The following is a 20,357-nucleotide window of genomic DNA, read 5'->3' as shown; positions in this document are numbered from 1 at the left end:
TTTAATCATTTTACCTGAATAGTGAAGAAAATCAGCAGATATCAAACTTTAGTTGAAGCTACATTTGGTGCTGAAACAACGGTTTGGAAAGTAGTTTTAACAGAAGAATGTCACTGTATTCAGAGTGGGGCAGGTCAGCAGGGATGTCACAAAATCACGTGACTCAGTCATGTTTTTTTTTCCCCCCAATCTTTTAACCCTTGTGCTATCCTAGGCACTTTAACATTGGGAGTTGGGTCATCTAGACCCACTAGACAGTGCGCTGAACCTTTTTTCCTCAATGATTTGTGATCTTCACTGGTGTCCATGGATTACATGAAATCTTTCCACCTTTATCCACCTTTGTCATTGTGGGGAGAACACGTCCATGTAAGGGTGGGGTCATTGGATAGCACAAGGGTTAAAGGTTTTCTGCAGAGCATCCAACGCCACACACAGCTGATTTAAAAAAATGCATTTATTAGTTGGCTTTGGTCCAAAGTAAGTTCCGATAAGCTGCACCTGAACAGGTGCAAACAAAGGTGTGTGTTTGGGGAACGGGGGGGTTCAGATGATGTCAATCAAACCCTGGAACCCTGGAAGCCTGGAAAGTGAAACCCCAGTAAAGGTTTGAGAGTAGATAGTTTGATGAGCTACAGATGTACCATGTGCGGCGAGGACCATCGTGCAAGAGGAGGTGTGACCATTCCAGGTGATGGATAAGAAACAGTAGGACATGATTCTTTCCTCAAAACTTCACCTGCTCGGTTCAGGTGTGACACATGCCAGCATGAGACAAAAACAGGAAAAAGTTCTCCAGCCCTCTGCTGCACCTGGGCATTGTCAGGTGGCGAGCGCGGCCGGGACAATGTCCCGCAGCAGTTGGTGCAGTGCTCCAACCTTTTCCTCCAGTAGGATGTTCCTCCTCTCGGCCAGTTTCTGGCGGCGCTCGGTGACCTGCAGCGCCTTCATCAGCTGTGAGTTCTCCACGTACACGTCCTTAAGCAGTGCGCTCATCTTGTTGCTCTTTATCAGCTGCAGGAAACGGCAGCGTCAGACCGCGCAGCTGCACCCAAATGTCCCAACTCGCTTGAGGACCCACCTGCTCTTTGAGTTCCTGGACCTTCTCCTGCAGAACCAGATGGACCCCTTTCAGCTTGACCTCCAAGTCCTCCACTCGCCCCTGGAGGGCGGACATTGCCTTCTCGTACTGGTCCTGAAGGCAGGACAGAAACAAGCAGAGCTCAGTACCAGGCGAGATCTGGGGGAGAAGGGGGCTGCGGCTCCAGGTTTACCTGCTTCATCTTGATCTGAGATCTGCTCTGCTGCACCTGCAGGTTCAGGGCCTCCTCCAGCTGCTGGCTTCTCTTGACCTCCTTGTCCAGTTGTGCCTGAAGGAGCTCAGCTCGCTCCCTGTGGCCCCCACCCGCCTGTTCCTGCAGCTCATGCTTCTGCTGCTGCAGCTGTGCCTGCAGGAGGGTGACAGCGGCGTTGGCCTGTGCTGCCTGTAGACCCACAAGAGTCATGTGATCAGTTCAGACCAATCAGATAGGCCTCTGATTTCACCACCTGACCTGATCCAGAGCCTGCGTCCGGGCCGCCTCCACCTGGCTCAGTTTGCTCCCCAGGGTCTGCTGGTCCTGGCTCAGTTTGTGGACCTGCAGTTCCTGGATCTGCAGCTCAGACACCTGACACAGAAATGCACCAATCAGCTTTGAATAGTGAACTCCCCCAATCCCCTAACACCAGCAGTACCTCCTGCTGGAGTTGCTGGTTTTTAACTGTAAGCCTGTGCACCTCCTCCTCGTGGTCCCCCAGCCTCTGGATTTGTCCGTGTAGCTCCTTCACCTGAAAGAGTACTAGCTTTCAGACAGAGAACTTCTCCACACGTGGGTGTCGGAGGGGATCTCACCTGGCTTTGGGCCTCCAGCAGCTTTTTCCTCAGCTCAACAACTTCCTGGCTGTGGCTAACCTTCTCCTGAGTGGCAGTGTGAAGCTGAGTGCGGAGAAGCTCTGCCTCCTCCTTTACAGAGAGCAGCTGCAGGGGAAAAACCGGAGCAGCTGTGATTGGTTGCTCATGATCAGATAGAAGTCACATGAAAAAACACGCTTCTGCTCTGTTTATAGTAATTAAATATAAAGGCCCGCGACATCGGCAGAGGCAGCATCAGTTTGGGCTTTTAAAAATAAAAAATGGTTTTGACGAGTGTCACATTTTGGCCCTGAAGGCAGCATTCACTCTGGTCCCATCTAGCTCTGGTTTTCTTTGATTGTCTTCTTGGTTTGGGAGATTCTAAAATGCTGGTTTAGACCAAAGAAGAGAATTCTTGTTCTCTTGAAAATGAGAGTCTCTGTTCACTTGCAAATGAACTCTGGTATGGGTCACCTCAGTGTGAACTTGCATTTACACTGACTTAGGGAGAAAAGAACATAAGCTCCACGTCATAGGAGGAATTTGATAAAGTGGGAATCATGCAAAAGTTTCAAAATGTAAATTCAGTGTAGTAAGCTCATATATGTCCATCAGACAACTGTCAGACTAGCTGCTTTTCTTCTTCCTGCTTCTCCCAAGTCGTTTTTAACAGTGTGCCCAAATGGGCAGCTGTTGAAACTGGTCATTTGTTTTCCAGGTGGATTGGTCGGCTTCAGTCTCTGGTTCTCTCCTGAGAGTGCTGTGAGTGAAAACAAACCAAACCAAATGATGGGGAGCATTCCTGCTCATTCCAAAAGAATCTGTGGGACTGTCCCACAGAGGAGACCTGGAGGTTTTAAGGTAAAAGCAGAAACACAGCAGCAGTAGTTATGGTCAGAGCCTGTGGAGATATCTGGTGTTATGTGGCATAATTACATGTAAAGAAGCATGAAGAGCTTCAGAGGTAAACGCCAACACTTGACCCTCGTGTATTTCTGCAGATTTGCTTTACCTGCTCCTCTCTGCTGTCTGCGGCTTTTTGAAGTTGATCCTTGTCCTCCTGCAGTTGTTGCATCTTCTTGGTCAGACTGCTAAGCTCCGCCTCCAACTGATGATGAAGTCCCAGCTAAAGGGCAAACACCTCTTAATCATTTGCGAGACTGAAGTAGTTTTTTCCCTCATATAAAACCTCTTACCTTCTCCCTAGAGGAGCTGAGTTGCTCCTCTAGTAGGCGTCTTTCCTGCCTCCAGGCCTCTTGCTGCTGCAGCCTCTCCTGCCCCTTCCACGTCATTGCCTCCTGCAACCGCTGCACCTGAAACGACCCCCACTGCTCGTCACTTTTCAGGTTAAAAGTCTTCTGATCAGTGGGTACAGAATGTGCTCCTGCCTCCTCCTCCTTCTGCTTGGACATCTCCTGCAGCTTCTGGACCGATTCCTGCTCCTGGCGAAGGCGAGCACTCAGCTCACCGTTGTCGGTACTCAGTTTTAGGTTCCTGCTACTTAGATCCAGAACTTCCTCACGGCATCTGGAGTTCTGCAGAGGAAGAGGAGACACTGAAGGAGCTTAAGGGATGCAGTGGGAGGTAAGAGGGAGAGTACGGGCTGTTGGAGGCCTACAGCTGCTCACCTCTTTGTGAAGGCGCTCCTCTTCCTCTCTGCTTCTCTGGTGCTCCTGCTCCAGCTCCTCCAGCCTCCTCCTGTGGAAGGGGGAGCACATGTTTCATTGAGGACACCTGCTGTTAAAGATAGCTTTCAAAAACCATCGCGGTTCTGTTGCTTCTGGACCATCAAACTTCATAAGATCCTCCAGCTAACTGCAGAGAAGACTCCAAAGCAGGATGGTCTGTGGAGAACTTTGTGTCCAGCTTTGTGCTCCTCTGCTTTTAATGAGCAGCACTCATAAACCTGCTCTTCTCTTTGGACTTGGAACCAGAACAGGTTCCAAGTTCAAAGCATCTACTGCCTATCTTAACAAATGAGGTTCCACCCGCCTCTTTTTGGAAATGTCCTCCTCCAGATTCTGGACCTCGTGCTGCAGAATGCTTAGTCTCTCTTGCAGAGCTCGGTTATCAGACCGGACATCCTCCAGCTGGGTCCTGTGAGACGCAAACCCGCATCAAACCCAAAATAACCAACAAAAGACCAGGAGCTCGGAACAGATCTCACTGCGGTGTCTGAGAGAAACAAGAAGAAAGGAAGAACCAGAGTCTGCTTCTGGGTTCTGCTCGGATGGTCCGGTTCATGCAGCCGGGATAGAGGCGTTTCTGCAGAGTCAGACGCAGAGAAGACGGAGCACAGAGACATGCGGACAGGACGGGTTTTGGACAAGTTCTGCGATGAGTGTCATGCATTACAGTGCTTGTCAGTGGGTTAGAGGCACAGTGGTGCATTGTGGGGGATTCAGTCCTTCTTCTGGATGCAGTTAGTCTTATTTGGTTTACGCAGGGTAAAGTTAGTCTTTTGGACCAGGTTCTGAGTCTATCTCCTGCTCCACAAACCTGTCAGAACTGTCTGGGTCCATCACCTTCTCCAGTTCCAGAACCAGCCTCTCAAGGTCCATCAGCTGCTGCACCATTCTCCTTTTCTCCCTGTCAAAGTTCTCCTGAGCTGAACTCAGCTGGTTCTGAGAGTTCTGCAGGGCCTGCTGGAGCTGGAAGACCTGCTCCCTGACCCGGTCTAGCTCTTTGTTCTGGGCCTCCTTCTGCTGGTTTTCACTGAACTCTGTTCTCCCACATGCAGCCTCCTCTGTGGTTCTGGAGTTGAGCAGCCCCCTCAGTTCCAGAACCAGGTCAGCGGTCTCGTTGAGCTGGGAGCTCAGGCCTCGGAGGTGCTCTCTGAGGGAAGAGATCTCCTCCTCCATCTCCAGGATCTGAGCAGAGAGCTGGTCTGCCAGGCACATATAGCTGTTTTTCTCCTGAGTCAGACGGCAGACCTCCTCCTGCTGCTCCTCCAGGCTGTACTGCAGTTGGGAGGTCTGGCTCTGCTCCTGTTTCAGAGCCTCCTGAAGGCTGGTCTCATTACTCCTCCTCTGGTTCAGCTCCTCAGAGACACTGTCCAGCTCCAGTTGTAGGTGGTCCACAGCCATGGCTTGGTCCTTCAGGTCTTGGATCAGCCTGTGACGGTCTGTCCTCAGCAGGTCCAGTTCTGCTGCCAGACTACAGACAGACCTGGATTTGCTCCTTAGCGCCTCCTGCAGGCTCTTCAGCTCTAAGCGCAGGGAGGTGATGGTCTGCTCCGTGGCCTGGAGCTGAAGCTGCTGCTGGTGAACTGCGTTGCGCTCCTGCAGGAGGCTGCTAGACAGATGCTCAAGCTCTGCCCTCAGCTGGGACACTTGAACCAGGAGCTGCTCCTCACGGCTCTTCAGCAGCTGCAGCTCCTCCTCTGAGCTCTTCCCTGAGACGGTGGAACTGTTGAGGGGCTCTTGAGACACGCAGCTGGAGATGCTCTCCTCCAGCTTTGAGCACCTGCTGCAGCCAGCTTCAATCCCCGCCTCTAGATTTGTATTTGATTGAAACTTCTTCACCTCCTCCTTCAAAGCAACAATCTTCTTCTCCAAACTGTGGATCTCCTCCTTATGCTCCACCTCCATCTTCCTTTTTTCCTCCTGGCAGCGCAGTGTTTCCAGCTCCCACTGTATGAGCCGCCCCTCCCAGGATGACTTGCAGCTTTGCAGCTGCTCCTGGTGAATGAGCTCCAATTCCTCCCTGCCCCAGGCATTCAACCCACACATAACATGAGAGGGAGTGATAAATCGACACATCGATGACATCATCATCATTGTGTCCAAATCTGTGACATGTCACGCTCACAAAACTATAAAAAGCCTCATACATCTTATCTGAAGTTTCACAATAAAAGCCCCAGAAACAAACAAAACAAGCCAATGTAGCCGAGTAGCAGCTGTGACATCACTCACTTGACAGCCATCACCTCCTGATCCATTTTCAGCTTTAGCTCCGCCTCCAGCTGCTCCTTTTCGCTGCTCAGTTTTTGCCCCAGATTACCAATTTCCTTGGCAAAATTCTGCTCGAGCTCAGCGCGCTCCCGCTGCATCCTGGGAGATGAAAGAAAATAAGGTTTAGACCTAAACCAAGCATTCACCTTAAAGACTTTCACCAGTGCTTAGCTTAGTTCTGCCCTGGTGGCAGCATCTCCTTCCAGCCACTCTCTAACAGTTGTTTTTAAACTGAGGACTACTACCTGAATCTTTTTTAACCTTCTGTTTTAGAATCATGTTTGAACCATGTTTGAACTGTAATCTTTTCTAATGCAGTCTCAGTGGAAACAGAGGAGCGACAACATCATCTTCTTACCTACGGTCCTGCTCGCTGCTCCCCCCTCCTCCACCTCCCCCCTGTAAACTGTGTTTCTGCAGTTTGTCCAGTGCCGCCTTCAGCTGCTTCACCTCCTGCTCCAGCAAGGTCTTCTGCTCCTCCAGCTCACTGATCTCCAGCTGAGCAAACATCACTATATCACTTTCATCTGCAGCTGTCTGACCTGACCAGGACACTTGGGAGGTTCTGCTGCAGCCATTCCATTAGGTCTCTGTCAGCCTCTTCCTCACCTTGAAGGCCTGACTGATGTCCTTGCGCTCTACTTCCATGCTCTCCCTCATCTTCTCCAGACTGCGCTCGTAGAAGTTCATCTGAGGAAAACGAGGAGAGGCTTTAGCTTTGGAGAGCATTAGAGAGGAGAAAGATTCTCCTTTGAGGGAGTTACCTGGGTCTCCAGCTGGATGCTAAGCTGTTGAAGCTCCTGCTTGTGTTTCTGCTGCAGCTGCTCCACAGCCAGCTCCGTCTGGATGCTGACTTTAGGACCAGGACCTTCGTCCGGCGCTAGGGACAGACAGAACATAAGTGGTTACATCTCTGTAACTGGCTCAGATTCCTGATCGTTTTTATTTATTCTTTGCTCCGAAGAAGTGTTGTCACTTTTTACTCATTTAAAATGGAGTCCGTTTGTTAAATTGTTTTAATATAAAATATTTTCTTTACATTTTCCCCAAACTTGTTGCTAGCCTCTTTTTCAAAGTCAGCAGGCTGAGATACTGGGGTCAAATATTCGAGATAAAACAACAAATGCTGGTTCAACGCATATCAAGAGAGTAGTTTAATTTAAAATGGGTGGCCGTGGTGCAGCGGTAGTGCGGTCGACCCATGATCTGCAGGTTCAATTGCACACCCATGTGTCGAAGTGTCCTTGGGGAAGACACTGAACCCCACCTTGTCTCTGGTGGGAGGTTGGCTCCAGTGTTCGGCAGTGGAGCCGCAATCAGTGTGTGAATGTGTGTGTGAATGTGTGTGTGACTGGGTGAATGGGTCTGTGACTGTGAAGTGATTTGGGCCTCGTAGGTAGAAAAGCGCTACATAAGTACACGCCATTTACCATTATAAAATAGGACAGAAACTTAGGACTGCTATGTAAAGTGACACACCTGAGTGAGTGGTTCTTAATGTATAGATTTTTCTAAAGGAAGCTGATTGTGTGTCAGCGTTGGGAGTCTGAGCTTTTAAATGCAGAGCATCATTCTAGGCAGTGAGAACAGATGGATCACATTCAGAGCTGTTTCTATCTTCCTCTCAGACTTGAACTGGTGAGGAAGAGTCTGCATCCGTGTTCAGAACCAGACGAGGAAGAATCAGCAGAACCGCTCTCCATGCTGTTCAATGTGGATCACTTCAGGATGGCAGCAGGTGGATACTCTGATGTGTGTGTTTGTGTTAGTAACTGTGTGTGCGTTTCTCACCTGGTTTTTGGTCCGGCTGTGTCAAGGGAGGAGACGAGCTGCGATTCATGTCCAAGTTGTCTGCACAGAAACAAACACCTGAAATCAGAGACTCTGAAACTCCTGTGTGTAAGGTGGGTGTGGCCTCCCTCCTTGTAACTGCCAACAGAACCTGAAAGTCAGGAGCTTCTGCAAATTCTTAATTCATTTAGTCACCGACTTTTTTTCTTCTTTTAACTGTTGCAGAAAAATCTTTGGAATGTTTTGATCAGGAGTCCCCCCTTCTCCTCACATCAGCATAAATGAGGCCACACTCCTCTTCCTCATCCACCTTTCTCATTTTATGATTAGTCTAACAGAATCGTTTGATTTTTCCAGTCAGTTTTGCAGTTTCACTCATGGTTTTGAGACAGAACCAGCAGCAGGTAGAAACCTTACAGGCATCACCATCTTTCAGTGAAACTATTTTAGAGAAGAACAGGTTCAGAAGATTCTGTTTGGTCAAAGAAACAAGAGTTTAAAGTTCCACTCGGATCATCTTTTGATCTATTGTAAAAGTGTTGCCAGTGGTCTTTTAATTATAAACACACTGTTTTTTCTCCACAGAGCAGCAGCAGAAACTCTCCTCTGACTTGTAGGCGGGACAGTTGGCATGGAGTAGGCCCACCCCTACTTCCTGTCATCCATTTTTAAGGCGCTCTCCCACTATCGTACAATTGCTCATGACCCCAACCTAACATCACTGGTGCAACTAGGCCTGCACAATATACCGCAAATTTATTGTTATCGCAATATCAAGCTGTACAATATGCATATCGCAAAAGACAGCAAATTTGCAATGAATTGTTACCTTAGATGTGGCCAAACAATCTCATGGCAACTTGAAGTGTTTAATGGATTGAAAGAATCCGTTTCTGCATTTGAACAATCTGATGGACCCCTTCATGTTGTTAACTAATCGGATGGCGCCCTATTATGTTGTATGTTCGCCTCCTATGTCAACAAGGGTCATTTGTAGTATAATTTTTAAGCTGTTGTAATGGAATGGGAATAATATTTTTGGTTGTTTTGCTAATTGTTTATATACCGCAAATTATATCGTTATCGCAATATTAATCACTGATATCGCATATCGCGAGTTTTCTTCATATGGTGCAGCCCTAGGTGCAACTATAATGTTTGACTGTTAATGAATATGATTTGAATAAACACTCAGATATGCAATTTTAAGCTTAATTTTCCTGTTTATATGTCTTCCATTGTTAGAAAACTGCTACAAGGACATGTTAAAAACACAAAAAACCCTGTTTTCATCAGAGTGGGTCTTTAGTGAGAAAATAAAGACCCAACAAAGTGATGATTGTTTGATGGACAGACTTTGAAGACGTCAAGTAAATCCCTCGAGGTTGGTTTGAACTCTGTGATCAACACAGTGAGAGAAAAGGAGAATTCCTGCCAGATTTTGTGCAACACGCCCCCCCCCCCACACACACACACACAGGAAAACATAAATAAAATAAATAATTAGCAAATCAAAGACAAACTCTCAAGAAAAAAATCTTACAAGAATGCCTAAAAGATCAAAGAACCTAAAACCTTCCGTAAAACTCCAGTTTGTAGTTATGTTTTCGTGTTCAACATAGATGAGTGTGATTCAGGATCCAGCTCAGTCTGGATTAGGATCCTGATCCAGCTGTGTTCTTTTCAGTGGGCTTGCTGTGTGCGATTACCAGACTCTGCATGTTGCTGCTTCCAGCTCAGAGCAGAGGCATCTCCTGCTGGCCGTCTACTCCTCCGATTCTTTAGGAGCTCCAACTCTAGGCTCAGCTCATCATTCCTGTCCTGCAGCACCTGAACGCCACACAACAGTGTCTCATGCACGGCAGTAGAAACATAGACCATCCCCATGATTCACATCTACACATCAGACATTCACACCATCATGGGTGAGGCCTTCATTTTATTCACAAGCGTTCTCACCCTGCACCGCAGCTCATACTCCTTGATGAGTTCAGAGACTCGTTCCTCATGACTCAGAGCAGACCCGGCTGGATCCAAACCTCCAAACTGTCAAACAGAAAGTTCCAGTTGGTTATACAGAAAATCAGGGGACCAAACTGAAGAATTAATGGAGGGAAGCTGCAAACAAGAACGCGAAAAAGTACGTAACCCACAGATGGAGACACCACTAGAGACAGAAAACTCTATCAATGATTTACCAGCAATGACAGGAGAAACCCAACACCAGTAGATGTGTGTGAGAGTGTGTGTGCTAAAGTCCTTTTGTGTGGTTGTGAGTAGTTGTGTGTTGTGTAGCGCCACCTTGTGGAGCAGCAGCTGGCTCAGGTCTGCCTCCAGTTTATTCACGGAAGTCTCTGCCTCAGCCAGCTTCACCTTCAGGTCACTAAGCTCCTCCTCCAAACGCTGGTTCTCCTGAGGACAAAGCATAAGTCAAGATCCTTAAAAACATTTAAAAATAATTTTCAGTTTAAACGACATGATTCTGAAAATAATATTTTTCTATCATCATCGTTTGTCTTGATTTAACCTGCATATCGACATTAAAATGTGATTGTGGTTAGTGATGCTGTCTGTCTGGTGTTATACTGACATGGCTGGAGGTTCTGTCTGCAAGAACAAATGCTCCTCATCAACAAAAGGCTGGACTGAGATCAGCATCGTGACTTTGGAGCTCAGACACACAGGAGACCCCAGTCCGTATGATGAAAGGGCGGCTTCAGGTCTGTGAATACTGCAAATCAAACAGGCACCTGAGCAGCGTTGCACAGCTCCTCCTGTAGCTCCACCTCCTGTGCTCGCAGTAGCTGCAGCTCCTCTTGCAGTGCACGGCGCTCTTGCTCCACCTGCTGCAGCTGCACCTCGCTCTCAAGCTCCGTCTCACAGCGAAGCGTCAACAGCCTGTCTCTAAAGTCCTGCTCCAGATCTCTGCCAATCACAGAGCAGCATCTAAGTCATGTGACTTCACTTCGTCACCTGGAGCAGACTGATTTCCTAGTAATCCTTTAATTTTTTTTTTTAATGAGTTGAGTGATGCCTGTGCCTCTCACCTGATCTTGCTCTGATTCAGCGTCTCCATGCTGGCGTGTCGGTCGTCTACCTCACGGACCAGCTGCAGGTTCCTGTGGTCTGCCTCCTCCAGGTCGGCCCTCAGCTTGTCACGCTCCCGACAGGCCTGCTCCGCCGCCTCCCTGAAGATAAGAAGGAGGTGGTTCTTTAACCTCAGCTGTGACAGCATGGCCTTTAAAGCTTCAGAGGTTGCGAGAACACAAGGAAGCTCATCCTGCCTGATTCCATCAGAACCAGGGAATACCTGAGGATCTGACCCATCTGACCAGAGGTTATCTTTTCACTAAAAGAAGCAGTTTTGGATGATCTGGTTTCTACTTGGCATTTCAGCGATGATGGAGAACTTTCTTCTGGTTCTCCTCAGAGAACAAGAGAAAAAATCTTGTGGCATCTGAGTGACCCTGGTTCCTTCTGGAGCTGAGCTGCAGGGGGGTATTCCGAAAAAGCAGGTTATGATAGCTCCCACGGTAAGTTTGAGGCTAAAGAAGTGTACAACCACCACTTTTTGTCCCAAAAACAGAGGTATGTTTCAAGGTATGCTTAGTTCCCCTGGCAACTCATGCTCTGAACATAACCTGGTCTGGAGCAGGTTTAGTTGAAGGTTAGTTTGTTTACAGAGAGGTGAAGCAGCTCAGATAATACTTTTTCCACCGTGAGAGGTTGATGAGACCACGTATGGATGTTGGAAAGATAAACCTTTTTACTTTGATCTAACTTAATTATTTGCTTTAATTGAGATTAATCAATTCTTTTTAGTTAAGTCAGTTTAAAAATAACACATAGTTATCAGACAGTTATTTTACTTTCATTCAAGTTAATTCAATTAAGTAGGTGTAACTTTGGTGCTGCTGTTAGATCGGCACTACAACGTTCTGCATTTTCACACACACAGGAGAAACACCTACTGCAGTAGCTGGATTTCGTTCTTGTAGGAGATGAGCGCTGCCTGGTGGATCCCGTTTCCGCTGACCAGCAGCTCGTTGTCCAGAGCCAAAGTGAGATCTGCCAAGCTGAGACGTTCCTCGGGGGAGAAGTCCAGAGTCTGTAGCACACAAGTTCATCAGAAGAAGCTCCTGCAGCTCTCTGAGGATAACCACTTTCTGATGTTCCTGAATCTGAGGGGGCATGGTTCTGTACCGACCTGCAGGATGTCCCTGCTATTCCGGATGCCTTCCTCCGTCCACAGAGCTGCAACCTGTTCTGGGCTGGTGTATCCTGAGCCATCATCCAGCCGGCTGAGAACTCTCTGACCAACGGTGGCTGTCAACAGGGAGGGGGTGGCGGAGCGGGCCGGCCGCTCCTCTAGCAGCGCCTGAGACCGCATGGACAAAACCAGAGTGAGCCTTGGTGCAGATGTAAAGCGCCACCCTAAGGGTCCTTTGTTGCAGCGTGACATGGCAACATTTATTCTGGATTAGCCCCCTTAAAACCACATGGGACAAATAGCACACCTGCTCAGCTCATACAATCCATCTCCTGGTGTTTAAAGAGGGGGGCAGAGCTAATCAGCACCTTTAACTTAAAAAGGTCCAGTTTGTGCTTTTCTGCTGAAGTTTTACTTCTAACCAAAATACACTTTGCTTTTGGGAGGAATTTTCCAAAGTGGGTTCTGAAGTGCTGAAGTTTCGGCCCATGCTGGTCCTCTATTCTGTCCTCTGCTCTCAATCATTTAATTATCACTTAATTTTGAGTCAAAAAAATGCAGCTTCATTTTGAAAATGAAAAAGCATTTTTCTGGTATTGACTTTTATTTTTAATTAATTCAACACAATCCCTTCCATACTGTTTGGAGCAGTGTGATGTGTTGTCCCTCTTTCCCACTCCCCTCCGTGATTCCAGATTCTGGTGGCTCATCTGTGCTCCTGTCCTTGGCCGTTGACCTCACCTCTGGCTCGTCTCGTTCCCCCAAATTCAATCTGGATGAAGCCCAGTTTATTTTAGTCTAGCAACCAGCTATTGTATTTTAAAATTTACTTTATGTTTTGTACAATTAGTGAAGCCTGTTGAGACAACTGTGTTGTAATATTGGGCTATATAATTGAAATTAAATTGAAGCAGCGACACTCAGCATGTTCACTGAAAATCTGAGCTCTTACTTCTCTACAGAAGAAAAAACAACACTCAACCTTTTTCAACAAAGCTCCAACTACAGTGTTTTAATACAAGTCAATTTTAAAATATATATAAAATGTAATACTTGGCCCTTAAACTAAAGGGTTTTTGTGACTGACTAACCAGGTCACAATCCACTGCTTACTTCTCTTTTGTGTCGGGATCATAAATTCTGGCTTCTGCAGGATAATCCGATTTCACCAAGAACTCTTAACAGTAAAAATATGTTGACTCATCATTTCCCTTGACTTTAGCATCATTTGGTGTAAAGCACAGGAGGAGAAACTGGACCTGAGTATGGGGATCACACCTCTAAGCCTCACCTGAAGGTGGCTGTAAGCCATGCTCTCAGGTGTCCTGTCCTCACACACGTTGACATGCTGCAGCATGACCACCGTCACCTGTGTCTGTCTGAAGGGCAGGGTCACCTGAGCTCCTCCCCCTGATCAGGCTGCCACCTTGTTAGAGCTGGTGATGCATTCAAGGGTTGTACGCTAACCCAGAACTGTGAGTTTTGTGAGTGATTTGACTGATGTTCAATCAGCTGATGGTCAACTTGTAAGCACCAGCAATGACAGAAGTTTCCATCTGTCTTGTGTTCAGAGCCTGAGGCCTCATTTAAATGACTCTTTTGTTTCATTCGGAAAAAAAAACTTTTTAGAGCTAAAAGTTTCTGAAAGCTCCTTTGCATGCTGAGATGAACCGACAAAAGAAGACAAATACCCAATTTTTTATAGTTCCTGAACTCATCATAGTCTTCATGCCAAAACCTCTGATTAAGTTTCATCACAGTTTGTTAATTCAACTTCCTTTGTTTATGTAAAATGTTCATTAACTCAGTTGTTGCTGCCCTCAGTCAGATGACTTCATCAATGCACCTGCTTTTGTGTTTTGTTAGACTCTAATTTATACTTTAGCTCTTCTATTTTAAAGGGTTTTATATCATGCAAAATCAAATTTTTGAGCTTTTAAGTGTATTAAAGTGTTCATTCCTCACGAAAATAAACCTCAGTGGTATTTTGATCCGTTCACGCATTTCTGAAAATTCCTCTTCAAACCTGTACTCTGAACACCAGCCCCTCCCAATCCACTAAAACGAGCAGATCCTCACTTTGTGACGTAGACCAGTGAGAACAGCTCCTTCCAAGAAGAGTCTGCACTGCCCCCAGACTAACACACGCACCCACCTTGTCCGCTGACCTAGCTGTGATCGGCAAAAACTCTTTCCTTTTACATGCACAATATGCACATCCATCTTTACCAAAGTTTGGATATTATTTGTCTTTGTGGGCAAGACGCAGACACGCTGCCGAGGCCAGCTCTAGGTTGACATCATCAAATGGGCGACACCCACAAGGAGCTAAAAGCGGCACCTCAGGGATCGAGTCGTCTTAGGTCCACGTAGGAAAAGAACTCAGGAAAATAACTAATATTTAACAAAAAATGTGTTTGTTTGTGTGCCAAAGCTAATATATTATCATATACATGGATATGGTTTATTATACAAGGCTTGAGAATTGCATGATATAGGCCCTTTACAGTTTTCTCCATTGGTTTGGCTCATTTCTTGAAACAGAAATTACATTCTGAAAATTCTAAGATCATTTGGCAAAACAGTCTTACAGTTCAGCACAACACTATAGCTCACTTGCAAAATCTAATATATCTCCCAAAACTGTTCACTCATGCTTCAAAACTAAATTCTTTCCCATGTAAAGAGTCAGTGCCATGAAAATGGCAAAGATCCTTCTCAATTGCTTGACTAATTTTGACAATCGAACAGACTATTGTGCATGTGATGACTCACACAATGAAATGATGCTGACTCATTTTGGAGCGAACAACCATTAGACTGAGATTCAACAATCAGTTTAGATCAACAAGATCTATTCACTTGGAAATTGTGCTAAATGAAGGCTACCTGTACTTAATCACTTGCGAAGATGTACTGAGACATTGAGACATGTACTAAGACATTTGCAATTTGATGAAACTAATGAGAAATGACATTCTGTTGTGAAAAATTGCCAAGCTTATGGAGGTTTTTCCATGTTGTTTTGAGAATGTAATTTCTGTTTCAAGAAATGAGCCAAACCAATGGAGAAAAACTTCTCTGCCAATCACAGATTTCCAATTTTCTGAGTTGAAGTCTTTGGATTGAATAAGTTCCTGTCTGATCCTTTCAAACAAAAGCTTTTACTTCTTTACATTTATAGATGAAGTAGAAATACTGATGTCTCTTTAGCGTCAACACAGCATCCAAGGAAAAAGGAAGTTAGAGGTGGGCGTGACTGACCCTGTGTGGTGCCCTCTGCAGCTCTACTGCTCTTTTGGGGGTGGACCTGGAGGTGGGACTGGAGCTGCTCAGGAACCTCTTGAACTCTGTGATGCTGACTCTGCCGTCCAGCTGAGCTTCTGCCCTGCAGAGGCGCCCATTCATGTCCTGCAACCAGGATGCAGCCTTTTAAAACCAAGAGAATTTACAGGACGTGATCGGAGACAGGATTCCTCCTTACCTCAGAGTGAAAGTGCTGCAGTGACAGGTGATCACACGCTGCTGTCAGGAGACGATCCCCTCCTCCTGCTTCCAGCTGCTCCTCCTCTCCTGTGGACAAGCAAATGCTGCAGTCAAACAGAAAGCCGAATCTCTGAACTTTGTCAGAATCTTTGAGCGGCGTTTCCAAACATTGATGTCCATCATAACGAGACTGATGAAAGCAAAAGCTGCCAGAAGCTGTTCTTCATCAAGCTTTCATTGGTCTGACTTCATTAAAGCTGCTAAAATGCTAGTCTGAGTGGAGTAACTTCCTACACCTGTAAAACAGACATTGGAAGCTAGAGGGGGAAGTCCACAGATGTTCTGGAGCAGCTTACCTTTACACTGAAAGGGAGGTTGGATGCTCTTCTGACTTCCTGTGTCCTCATCAGACTTCAGGCTCTGCAGAGAAAACAGTCGTGTTAACCGGGCCGTGAAACCAGCCTAAACTAACAGCAGATTCTTATGAAACTGTGTGTGTGCATGTCTGTGTATGCGTGTGCAGACACACATACACGGTCAGTAATGCCAACAGAACAAACACCCGTCACCGGGAATTCCTGAGCGCCTGTTACTTCTGCTAGAAAAAATATGTGAGATGGGGGCTAAATGTGTGCTTATGCGCATGTGATTACCGTAAGTGTGCATGTGTAAGTGTACGCACATTTGAGTATGTGTGATTGAGCATGTGTCACACCATGATATAGACAATTGTACCATGTTTTAGGACTGCGGGAGGAAGTCAGAATGCCTGGAGAAAACCCACGGATGCACGAGGAGAACACACAAACTCCACACAGAAAAGACTCAACTGGGACTCGAACCAGGAACTTTTTGCTGTGACGCAAAACAGCTAACCGCTAAATCGTTGTGCATCCCAGTGTTATAGATCATTAAATTACATTTTGAAACCTTTGGTATATTACACAGACTCTTTGTACATCTTCATAAAATAATAAATAGATGTCAACACGGTGTGTCAAATTAACTGTCAAACATGGAGGAGGAGGTGTTATGATAAGGGGCTGTTTAGTGGTATGGGGCTGATTAGTACTGAGTGAGCAGCTTTCTGATCAAATAAAGCATTCTATAACAGCATGCAATTCCCTCTGGTCTAAGCCAAGAGAGATTTATCCTACAACAAAATACCATCCAAACCATCAATCAAATCCTCGGCAGCACGACAGAACAAAAGAACAAGATGTGAAATGTGAAAGCATGGAGTGGTCTGCACGGTCTCCAGACTGGAACCACACCGAATTGGAACTGGAGTGAAAGAGTGAAAACAAAGAAACCTCCAAGTGCCAGTCCAGACATTTATGGGAACTTCTGCATGAGACTTGGAAACTTTAAAAAAAAACACAATTTATTATAGAAACAATGCAGCCTCTGTATTCAGCTGCTACATCTGTAGAATATGGATGCTTTGATGAATTTAGAAATGTAGAAATCATTTTGGTCTATAAATTGACTCCAGGATTTTTTTATTGTAACTCCAGAAGTAAGGTTTAATTCTTCACAGTCCAGTGGGATGAACCTCTGAGCACGAGTGCAAACGTCTCTGAGAAACTCTGAAAATCTTCCTCTTACAGCAGCCAAACCAGAGTTAAAGCAGCCAGCAGCCACATTCCTTAAGATCCCACTTCCTGGAAAACCTCCACCAACCCCAAAACCACAAAACCTTCCCCGGCCTCCTCCTCTGTCCTCCTCCCTCCTCAGGTATTCAGGCACCGACTGCAGAGCCATCGCAGCCCGTCTCAGCTCACAGAGCAGTGAGGAAGACGAGCTCTAGCTCTCCAAAGACGGAGGAGTCCCTTTACCAACAGACAGATCTGCTCCTCGTCAAGATTACATGACTTGACAATCAACCACCTGACTCAGGAGAAACAGCCACCCCCTTAGGATGCTCACCTCCACACTCTCCAAGCTCGTGCTGCGCCTTTGTTTGGCTCTGCGAACACCGGGTGGTGAGGAGTCTGCGGCCTCATTCTTGGATGGCGGCGAATCTTCAGAGTCACAGGTCAGCACTTCACAGGCTTCACTGTCAGGGCGAGAACGGCGCCCATAACGCTTCGTCCCCTTCACAAATTTTGGTTTCATCTCTTCAAATACAGCTGCAGAGAGGAAGAGGAGACTGAGATCTGCTGACCTGAAGGTGGAGTCAAAACAAAAACTGAAGGTCATCAGGTCTTACCTGCATCCAGGTAGCTGCTGTCCTCCTCTGAGGTACTCAAGCCCAGGGAACGGGACAGAACCTCAACAAAGCCCTCTTTGAACTCCTCAAAGTTCACCTGAAGCACAAACACACACCTTTGTAGGACGACAACACATCCCTGTCAGGGACTGTGCTGTGTGTATGTGAGCATGTGTGTGTAAGTATGTGTGTGAGAGTCAGTGGGAGGGGGTGTAAATAAGAGTACATGTGTTTGAGTGTGGGTGTGTAAACATGTGTGTCTAAGCATGTTATGTGAATGTGTGTGTGAGCCTGTGTAAACATCTATGTGTGCATTAACGTGTGTGTGTGTGTGTGTGTGAGCCTGTGTAAACATCTATGTGTGCATTAATGTGTGTGAGAGTATTTGTGTGTGTGTGTGTAGAATTGTGTGTGGGCATATTTGTTTGTAGGGATGTGTCTGAGCATATTTGTGTGTGTATAGTCAGGGCACTGTGCTGTGTGTATGTGTGTAAGCATTTATGTGTGGGGAAATGTGTGAGCCTACTTGTGTATGTATGAGGATGTGTGTGAGCAAATTTGTTTGTGTGTCGGGATGTGTGTGAGCCTACTTGTGTGTGTGTGATGATGTGTGTGAGCCTACTAGTGTGTGTGTGTGTTGGGATGTGTGTGAGCAAATTTGTTTGTGTGTGGGGAAGTGTGTGAGCCTACTTGTGTGTGAGCCTACTTGTGTGTGTGTGATGATGTGTCTGAGCATATTTGTTTGTGTGTGGGTATGTGTGTGAGCCTACTTGTGTGTGTGTGAGGATGTGTGTGAGCAAACTTGTGTGTATATGAGGATGTGTGTGAGCAAACTTGTGTGTATATGAGGATGTGTGTGAGCAAATTTGTTTGTGTGTCGGGATGTGTGTGAGCCTACTTGTGTGTGTGTGTGTTGGGATGTGTGTGAGCAAATTTGTTTGTGTGTGGGGAAGTGTGTGAGCCTACTTGTGTGTGAGCCTACTTGTGTGTGTGTGATGATGTGTCTGAGCATATTTGTTTGTGTGTGGGTATGTGTGTGAGCCTACTTGTGTGTGTGTGAGGATGTGTGTGAGCAAACTTGTGTGTATATGAGGATGTGTGTGAGCAAACTTGTGTGTATATGAGGATGTGTGTGAGCAAACTTGTGTGTGTATGAGGAAGTGTGATCATATTGTGTGTGTGGGTGAGGGGGGTGTGTGTGTCACCCTGCTGTGCGTGCGCTCTCCCAGCAGTATATGCAGCAGCAGTGGCAGCTGAGCGTCCAGCTGCAGCCTCCTGCAGAGCTCCGTCAGCTCATCTCGGTCCAGGAAACCCGTCGCCGTGGTGTCACAGCCGTCAAACTCAGCCTTCAGCTGGGCCACGTAGTGGCTGTGCCCCCCCTCCTCCATGTCCACACATCACGCTGTGATGGCCTTCTTTCTTTGAACCATCTTCTGGATGTTTGGTGTGGTGATCTGTGCAAACAATCCTAAAGCTCAAGTTCTGACACTCACCCACTCGTCCCCCAGTTAAGCACACATTCTGTTTTTCCTTGGACAAACATCTACTATGCAGGTCAACAAATGACATTAGTGAATAACTCTGTGCCATGCAGTCATAAACTGCATCAAAATAACCCAAAATGTTGATAAAGGTGCTCAAAGATGATTGGTTCTTCATAGACATGCTTCTCTGCTCAGTGACTGATAAATACTAAACCCCAAAGCCATGATAACATTGGGGTGGGCTATGGCTTTGCATAAATCCAGAGCGTTTCACGCACATGCTTAACACACATAGTATCACACCCCTACACACACACACATCCCCAAACACACAAATATGCCTCCCCAGTCGGTCAGGAAAACCTGCAGCTTTGAGATCTGATCAAAGTTTGCCCTCTCCGTGAAAAGTCCCACATAGAGAATTATGTGGACTTCGGCATTTCGAAGGAGCTTTCGGCTCCATCCGGAAACCCACGAGCTCGACAAGCATTACCATGGGAACGGAGCCCCGCGAACAAAGGACTCGTGCCCCAGAGTGAGCAGCGCGAGCTGCAAGTTTGATTTAAAAAAAAAAAAAAGTAACGGACAAAAAGTTTCTCTGCGCCATTTTCTGCGCGCGGAGCTGACCAACGAACCTCCCGGTACCGGTAAACGGTTCCGCCGGCCAAGTGAGGCAAACTTACCGTGAGACAGTCCTCCTTGCCCGGCCAGGACCTCACCGTTCCGCCATTGAAAATCTGCGCGGCTCCAGCAAGTTCTACAGAACAGTTCTACAGGAAAGTAACGGGGTCACGGACCTCCGACTGACCGGTACCGAAAACCGCCGATAGGGAGCAGGAGGAGGATGCGGCCGGCACTTCCGCTGAGATTTCATAATAAAATGAAAGGGGGATCATGGACAAGAGCAAAAATTATAATAAAACATAACAATAAAAAGTGATAAATGTCTGATTTCCCTGATGTGAGGCTCCGTTTGTGCGAAAACATGTGGACACAATAAATATTTTTGTTCCTTATTTAGATGTGCTCTACTTTCAAATGCATTGTTCGTAGATTTGGAAACTAAATTAGTTAAAGTTTAGAGGATCAATGTCACATTCATGACAAAGTACACTTTTTATGTTGAGTTGTTTGTTTCTCCATAAAGATGGTGCATTTTCCAAAGATATAAACTGTTCTGGTTGAAATTTTGATATTTTGTAACTTAAACCTGTTATTACTTGTGAAAATAAAAAAAACAACCCTGAACTTTTCAGGGGGTGGCTTTTATTTTGAACACACCCTCAAACGACGCAAAACAGTGTGCGGTAATGAGAGAAAAAGTTTC

At 46.4% G+C, this 20,357-nt stretch overlaps 1 protein-coding gene across 5 annotated transcripts; it reads right to left on the bottom strand.

The window, feature by feature from the left end:
- Positions 1–439: 439 nt before the first annotated feature.
- Positions 440–19,921, bottom strand: ninl (ninein like). 5 transcript variants are annotated; one of them, XM_023963797.1, is made up of 31 exons: positions 19,714–19,921; positions 18,752–19,000; positions 17,547–17,643; positions 17,264–17,466; positions 15,691–15,754; positions 15,333–15,421; positions 15,113–15,259; positions 11,846–12,016; positions 11,610–11,746; positions 10,686–10,826; positions 10,389–10,563; positions 9,940–10,050; positions 9,598–9,684; positions 9,348–9,468; positions 7,639–7,698; positions 6,612–6,727; positions 6,457–6,537; positions 6,206–6,345; positions 5,809–5,946; positions 4,391–5,596; positions 3,884–3,988; positions 3,520–3,589; positions 3,280–3,426; positions 3,088–3,204; positions 2,904–3,017; positions 1,892–2,017; positions 1,735–1,827; positions 1,554–1,667; positions 1,275–1,448; positions 1,082–1,195; positions 440–1,014 (listed from the first exon to the last, which is right to left on the bottom strand). In XM_023963797.1, exons 2-31 carry the CDS (start codon positions 18,932–18,934, stop codon positions 823–825), a joined length of 4,833 nt encoding a protein of 1,610 aa, XP_023819565.1. In that variant the 5' UTR covers positions 18,935–19,000; positions 19,714–19,921; the 3' UTR covers positions 440–822. The 5 variants fall into 5 exon arrangements, with proteins under 5 accessions (XP_023819565.1, XP_023819566.1, XP_023819564.1 ...); XM_023963798.1 differs by having other exon boundaries at positions 1,275–1,484; positions 1,777–1,827; positions 19,714–19,919; XM_023963796.1 differs by having other exon boundaries at positions 1,275–1,484; positions 19,714–19,915.
- Between the last annotated feature and the right edge of the window lie 436 nt (positions 19,922–20,357).

The sequence above is a fragment of the Oryzias latipes genome, chromosome 15 (assembly GCF_002234675.1).
Source record: "Oryzias latipes chromosome 15, ASM223467v1".
Lineage (NCBI taxonomy): Eukaryota > Metazoa > Chordata > Actinopteri > Beloniformes > Adrianichthyidae > Oryzias > Oryzias latipes.
The sequence above is the reverse complement of the archived record's forward strand: the minus strand, read 5'-3'. Positions and strand labels throughout refer to the sequence as shown.

Excerpts from the sequence above, each read along its gene's own strand:
- ninl (XM_023963796.1), bottom strand. The coding sequence starts at position 18,934 with ATGGAGGAGGGGGGGCACAGCCACTACGTGGCCCAGCTGAAGGCTGAG. Across the intron at positions 5,597-5,808 it reads CAGGAGGTGATGGCTGTCAA|GGAGGAATTGGAGCTCATTC; the intron begins GTGAGTGATGTC and ends TGCCTGGGGCAG. Across the intron at positions 3,018-3,087 it reads TCAGCTCCTCTAGGGAGAAG|CTGGGACTTCATCATCAGTT; the intron begins GTAAGAGGTTTT and ends TTTGCCCTTTAG.